This window comes from Parasteatoda tepidariorum, chromosome 5 (assembly GCF_982258835.1).
Source record: "Parasteatoda tepidariorum strain Cologne lab strain chromosome 5, Ptep-v5.0, whole genome shotgun sequence".
Lineage (NCBI taxonomy): Eukaryota > Metazoa > Arthropoda > Arachnida > Araneae > Theridiidae > Parasteatoda > Parasteatoda tepidariorum.
The window spans coordinates 121,424,200-121,432,157 of NC_141759.1; the positions used below are offsets into that span (position 1 = coordinate 121,424,200).

Genomic DNA, 7,958 nt, shown 5'->3' on the forward strand with positions numbered 1-7,958 from the left:
TTTCTTATTTAAACGTTTTTATTTGACTTCCTTCTTACGCATTCATGTAATTAACAGTGAAAAAAGTATAATAAATAGGCATCATTAAAATACGTATAAAAAATGTCTAAATAAAATTCTATTTATGATAAAAGTGTTGCACATTTTTGAAAGACTGTTCACTGAATCACGGGTATTTACAATGTTAACAGGTACAAAGACAGTCGTTGGTGATTGGATATGGAACACGTATCCAGCTGCATTTTAAATTTATATTCTGGTCTTTGTTTTTAAGTTGTTCTTTATTGTTGTTCTTGAGGTTTTTCCTGCGCCCTTTCGGAACTTTGCACTGCCATCTCAACAGATGCAACGTTGTCGTACCAGAAGGTACGCAATGCATTCCAGGAGGCCAAGAACAGGTAGCTCTCACGCATTCGCCACGTCTGATGTACCGGGGCCAAAATAATGCTCCAATATCTTCCCACGCGTACCTGAAAATAAAAAGGATTCTCATTAGACAAATCACATGATCTGAGCAACTGGAAAGTCATGGATTTCGATATTGAACAAAATTTGTCATGATTTTAACTTCTTTTTCAAAAAAAGAAGAAAAAAATATAATGGAAATTCATGGATTTAGGTCGTCGAGAAATCTGATTTTTAAAATAGAATTTACCCCCTCCCCAATTTCATGGTGTTCCAAATGTCTAAATTTGTAATAAAATCTCCACTCACAGTCATATTTTATTAAAATATAAAATTTTTTTATCCTGCCCTTTAAAATTAGGGTGTTCGTACAAAAGATGAAAGAAAGAACATCATTTCTAGAGCGAATTATCTTTTAAACTTCTGTAATTTCAGAATTTTTATTATTTTTAGTTTATCAATTTAAAATTCTAGCTGAAGCAAGCCAGTCATTGGCGAATTTTTTTTAAATTCCGAAATGAGAACAGAAAAATCAGGAGTATTTCTTTCCTTTCTGATGAACAAGAAAAGTATCTTTAGAATATAATTCTGCAGAAAAGAAGAAAAATATTTGCTTTTGTATTTTCTTCAGCTATTTTATTGCTGCGACTTTTTCTTTACTCTGTTTTTAAAATTTTAAATCTATAAATATGAAAATGCAAAATATAACAGTTTTGGTGATACCTATCATTTCAATAAATGTTATTATAATGCTTCTCGAAATTATTGTTGCGTTTTTGTTGGAGAAAATACTAATTTTGTTGAGTCATGAAAAATTCTTGGAATGAGTCATGAAAAGTCATCGATTTTAAAGTCTAAAATGTAGCAGATACCCTGCACATATTATTGGTAGGCGTAATAATTCATTTTAACCCTCAAATTATCCCTTCATTTGCACTCGGGGTATATTGCAACAATTTATTATCCAGAGTTAACTCCGGTATTTTGCAACGATTTATTATCCCGAGTAAACTCCGGTATATTGCAACAATTTATTATCCAGAGTAAACTCCGGTATATTGCAACAATTTATTATCCAGAGTAAACTCCGGTATTTTGCAACGATTTATTATCCCGCGTAAACTCCGGTATTTTGCAACGATTTATTATCCAGAGTAAACTCCGGTATTTTGCAACGATTTATTATCCCGAGTAAACTCCGGTATTTTGCAACGATTTATTATCCCGAGTAAACTCCGGTATTTTGCAACAATTTATTATCCAGAGTAAACTCGGTCATATTAGAATGCGTCAATACGTTTTTTTTTTTTTTTTTTTATATCATATCTTTATTCTACCGGGAACATAAACAAAATTCTGCTGTGACACAGAAAAAGAGAGTAAAAAAAATGGCGTTCGCTAGCGAAAGTGAAAATAATGCAGATGATTTTTCAGATGATGAAGATGTGTAACCTATACAAAGACTCATATTTCATCTTTTTTCATTGGCCCGAGATCATTTGAGATAGTAAACTGATTTTAAATTAAATAATTTTTACAAATTAAAAAAATTTTAAAAATTCAACTTAAATCTTATGTTTTGTTTTAGTTCCTTGCATTTATGAATGAAATAAGAAAAAATAGGTTGATTTTTTTGCATTTTTTTTTCTCAGAAAAATGGGTAAGGGAAGCGGTTAAGTACTGATATTTTATTTAATAAAAACTTATTTTCTGTTAATATAGAATGTCTTTATTACATAGTAATCGCAGGTCTAGGTGTACAACATTTTATGATAGAGATATTTAATAACCCTTTTACAGCCCTGATTACATTTAATAACATAATTTTATCATAAATTCTATGTAAAACTGTGTTCAGTCAAAGCATACAATATTTGTTTAAAAAGCAATATTGAGAATTCATGTTGTTGAAAAATAATCCCTAATCTAAAAATATATCTAAAAAATTTTTGCCAAAAATAAATAAGAATTTTAAAAACAAGTTTCATGGAGACAATATTCGATCAAAATGAATGTTTAAATTTGGCTCGCTTAAAAATTTTTATATTAAACTAGCCGCCAACGGATAGCAGCTGGTTCACCTTTTTCTTTCTTTTTTTTAGGAAAATAAGTTGATAAGAGAAAAAAAAAATGCACACTTTTTACACTAGAATATATTTATTTTAAAAAAAGTTTATTATGCAATGTTTATCTTTTTATTTCTTTAAATACAATATATAAAAACTAAGATTTTCAAGGAGTGCTTGGCGGTACTGTCGACCTCCACCTAGACTAGATTACCTGTCGATAGGCCATCTTGTCCACAACTTTTATTTTATGATATGTTCTAAATTACTTTGATCGCAAATATTATTTCTTTGCTGATCACTTCAATGGAAGAAAGTTTTATGTTTCGGATATAATTACAGTCCAAATGATGAGACTTCACTCTCTAAGATTCTATGTAAAATCCTAGGTGATACAGCTCTATTGTTCTTACGTGACTGTTTGCACTTGCTTACGTTAGTGTATCCATTGCACTGTGGGCCAGAAGACTATGATCTTGGGCCAAAAGTAAAAAATCAATTTTTCAACTAAACTATGTGTAGGCAGTTTTAATATATCCCAAATTAAGTATTCATAATCATTCCAAACATTATAATTTACTTTTTGGACTGACGAGAGTACAATTTAATGAAAAATATGTTTAAAAAAATTGCTTTAAATGTAACTTTTAAATTTTTATTTCAGAAATATATATAGGAATTTCACCTTACTGCTACACTTTTATCAGATTAATTGGTGTTAAATTATAGTACACGTTTTCAATGTGTTGGATTAGTTAATACTCTTGACAAACTTATAGTTTGTATCTTATCAATTGACATTTTACAATGTTTGAATGATTTTCGAATTTTAGTTCCAAAAAGTTCCACGAGGTAATTAGCTAAACTTTTTTTTGTCGTCTTCTTTGATGTTTCATCTTTCGAAAAAACCTGCCCCATTTTGCCCGTATTGCAAAGGTGGACTAAATATACCGAAAAGCAAAAATTATGTTTTTTCTTTCTTCGTGTTTTCGCGTTATTTTGTAATGTTACTTCGGAAATATAATTTGCTTTTCATTTTTAACATAAATTTACAAAAATTATTATATTTTCATTGCTATATTTAGTTATTTAAACGAACTATATTATTTTTTAATTTTTGCTCGCCCTATTTCAGCCGCCATTTTGCTGTTTTGGGAACTCTTAGTGTATTTCAAAATTTCAACTATGAATTCAATTTACCTGTACATAGAAACCCCTAAATAAAAAACCCCAAATTTTGAAACAAATTTTATTGAAATACTGATTTTGGCCACGAAACCTTGGATGCTGGTCCACTGTGCATTGGTGAAATGAGACGATATATGATATAAATTCGACAATTGGATATATATTACATAAATATAGAACATTTATTATATCAAGCATTCTATTAGTATATTATAATAATTGGATCAAATGATGAGACGCACTGTAGTGTTTTGATAATGACATGTTTTGCACCAGTTTATATACTTCCTATTTGTATTTATTTTTAACGTATTGCATTACATGAACGTAAACAAGTGCATGAACGTAAACAAGATCTCTGGAGAATCGTGTCTTACGACGTTGGACTTAAAATGAAGAATAGCCACACCATTCAAGCTGTTTTTCAAACGCTCCGTCCTCACATCAAATTATGTTTTTTTATTTTCTTTTAGCGAATAATATGCTAATTTTATAATTGCTGTGAGAGTGCAACTGTTAGGTCTAGTTTTGTACTCAAGTTACTGTTAGGTCAAGTTTTGCCGATCCTGTCTACGCTTATTTTGAAAATGGCGCATATTGAGAAAACCCACAGTTTTGTGAAAATGAAAAGTGTTTGTGGTCTAGTTTTATAATATTTTAAAACATATTTCAATGCTACGTGACTTGGGATCATAAAAATGTGTAAAAACTGAGAATAAGGTAGTGACTTTGATGATTTTCATCCAGGGGAAAAAGTTACGTCAAATTTGGCGATTTTAAAAAAGTTTAATAACTTTTAAAACATGTGAGTTGTCTGTTCTAAAGCCCAGACAATTCGTCGCGGCAAGATTATATCTATAGTTTAAAAATCACCGCATCGGTTTAAGGCACTTAAACTATGGCTTCTTTTATTTTCCTTGGTGGCAGGAGATTCGGAAAACAGCCTTAAGGAAAAAAAATCTATAACAGACCTATTTTTATTTATTCTCAGATATGGATGGATGTCACCTCGAAGCCTTTTAAAATGTTAAAATGCGTTTGAAATGTTACGGAATTTTATTTAAACGTCGGAAAGTTATATTTTAGAAAGTTAAATGAGAAGCAAGCTTTCATGAAAAATCGTTGCATAAAAAGTGGATAGTTTGTCGCTTTAAAAATGTACAACGTGAAAACACGAGCGCAAAAAAAAAAAAAAAAATCATCCAAACAGCTTTTTTTTTTCTCTCTCTCCTTAAAAGAAATTTCTTCTTTTTATAATTTAGGTGTTTAACACTCACCTGATTGGACAAGATGCTTTTTTCATCATCCATTTTTCGACAGTTTTGACCAATCCAGGAATTTCTCGGATATTTGCTTGAGCCAATTCCTGACTCAGATTAGACAGCTGAAGCTGCTTTATAAGTTCTGCCTGTTGCCATTCTCTGTAAACGTATGTGGCACCGCGGTCAGGATCCTTGTTGACCAGAGGAGTGGGCTCTTCAATGGACATCCAGAGTGGATCGTAGAAACTTCCCAAAATATCCAGAAGTTGATCGGGATCCAAGTGTTTCTTCTTGGGTCGCTTGTTGAAGCGGTTATTCATGAGGGAGAGACGTCCCCCACCGCCCCCCATTCTGGACGACGGCGATTTCCTTCGAATAAAGACACTGCCACTCGTGGTCGTCTCTGCAGATAAACAGATCAGTGGGAAGAACAAAAGAATGAATCCAAAGATTGTGCGTAGCATTTTTTTAAAATTTTATGTTTAACCTAGAAAGAAAAAAGAGATTAAATAAAATTAAAATTGGGTCGTATAGCGTATTTCTGGATTAACAAAAAAAAAAAAAAAAAAAAGAAGAAAGGTTTGTTCATCAGGGTTACCACTCCACAGAGAAAACCTGGAAAATTCAGGGAATTTTGATTTTTTTCTTCGCAAACTGGGAAAATATAGGGAATTTTGTTTTGTCTTTTAAAAAATGGTGACCACTCACAGCGATGGGATATTTAACCATGATATTTCAGCTATACTAAACTATTTTATTTACTATAGCATTATTTAAGTATGTTTAGCTGTTTTCCGATCAATAAAACTAATAAATATAGTTAGTCCACTATAGCACAGTAATTGTTGTGTTTTTTCTTAATATATTGAGTATAATATGTCCTGGGAAATTTTTTTTCTCCAGATTTGAGTGGCAACGCTGGAAATCTTTCAAACGTGTGAAAGACAAAAAACTAAATGATTCAACACTATTTTTAACCAATAGCTAATATCAATGATATGAAAACTTCCTTTGCTACGTTACGTTAAGTACGTTAGATTCTGTCTGTATTTTAAAATGTATTAAGTTTGAAAATGATACAGAACTCATCACTGCATTAAGCATGATTCTTAAAAAAAGATATTTAAAAAAAAAAGTAAAAACATCGATAACAATCTAAATGCGAAAAATATTTTAGAAGAGAAGAAACATTTGAGGAGAGGAGGAGACATGAAAACGGTCTTCTCATCCGATTTCGAGTGTCGCGCATTTTGCTCTTCTTTGTTTCTCTCAGCCACCGCGGCCGTTGTAATAAAATGCCATTTTTTAGAGAATGAATTTTTGATGAGAATTAGACGAATTCATAAAAAGCCTAATGGTGAGTTTCTTATAAACACCATGTTGCTTATAAAAAGACAATCCGTAAAACACAAATAAATTGGTTGTATAATATGGATCGAATCAAAGACTCTAAAGTACGTCCCATCAAAATATCCAAAAAGTAGCTCTCTGATTTTTCTCGCTCTCATCAAAATTTATTTTTAATATTTTTTTTTTAATATTAAATTTTAAAATTGTTAACAAAATTATAGCAAACAAGCCGCATTTATGGAATATACGTTTATGTTTAGTTTTGGTATGTTTTCATTGAATTCAAAAATTTAGGGAAACAAAATGTTAAACACAAAATATGCGTAAGAATAAATTTATTTAAAAAAAAAAACTTTACTTTCGAGTGTTACTTTATGTTTTGTAGGGTATCTTCATAATAAGATATTTAATGAATCACCCCGGTTTTCAATAACTTTCTGCGCGTTTACGAAGTATTTATGTATTAGGCTGAACCAGAGTTTCCCAAACTTATGTCTTTTGTCTACCCTTTCTAAATGTTTCGTAACGCCACTCATAAAAAAATGAATGTATTTTTTTAAAAAATATGTTTATTTAGAATGGAGAATTAAGTTAAAAATCCCAACTGGCTGTTGACACCACTATATTAACTGTTAACTCGGCAAAAAATAGCCAATAGAAAAATACGTCATCGTAAATTTTCATGGCTAGCTTTGTTTTTAACTCATTTTTTTTAAAATTTTCGTTTGTAGCAAGATATTTCGCATAAGAACGCCTACTCCCGCTAAACTGTTCCCGTACCCCTGAGGGTACGCGTGCCACACGTTGGGAAACACTGGACAAAACTATTCATTAAAAGATATAACATTATTTTGCATTAAAAAAAAATATGTGTTGTACCTCTGCAATAAATTTTTTTGAATGTTTATTTCTTCTAAACTGATTTTAATCCATTTTCGGTTTTTATCCATTAAAATTTTATTGTTTAACACGGTATAAAATTGTGTCGAGACTTATTAAAAAAAATTTTGATTATCGTAAAACAGCAAAAATAAACCAATTTATGTTTTTTTTCTCGTCACTGCTTTTATCATGAACCCTTTAATCGTTACAAACAATACTTTTAGGATTGATTTAATGAAATAATGGATATTATTCTCCCCAAGTATGAGTTAACATTAAAAAACAAAATAATTAATTTAAGAGAGTCGTTTCCAACACTTAGTTTTTTTTGCAATGCTTCAACCGAGAAAAAGTTCAGGTAGAGAGTTCTTAAATAAAAATAATATTTTCGCGCATGAGTGCAAAATATTTTAATTTAATATAAATTATAAGGAACTTACCTTAAAGGTTGTGGGGAGGGGGAAAAACAAATGAACACTAGAAGATTTTCAGGAGAAACAAGTAAAGAAATATTTGAAATGAATGGTGAATGGATGTGAGGCTTTTTATAAGAAAAAGAGAGCCGGAATATCGTCGAGTATATGTTTATCCAAAACGGAGCCTTTTGAAAGTGTTTCACAAACACTTGTGTCTTTTGAAATTGGGTGGCATATATGATTTTTTCTTCTTCCATGTTTTTCTAGTTAATATGACTTTTTTGTTTTGTTTGTTTGTTTTATTATTATTATTTTTTTTTGAAGTGTTCCTGTCACTTCTTTCATATCTTTCACAAACCCTACAGCAATTCCGATGGCGCACCATTTTC

The 7,958-nt window shown here is 30.6% G+C and overlaps 1 protein-coding gene across 1 annotated transcript; it reads right to left on the bottom strand.

Moving 5' to 3' along the window:
• On the bottom strand, nucleotides 1-7,958 carry LOC107449566 (noggin-1). Its single transcript, XM_016065120.4, has 3 exons — nucleotides 7,594-7,958; nucleotides 4,937-5,408; nucleotides 1-470 (listed from the first exon to the last, which is right to left on the bottom strand). Exons 2-3 carry the CDS (start codon nucleotides 5,383-5,385, stop codon nucleotides 185-187), a joined length of 735 nt encoding a protein of 244 aa, XP_015920606.2. The 5' UTR covers nucleotides 5,386-5,408; nucleotides 7,594-7,958; the 3' UTR covers nucleotides 1-184.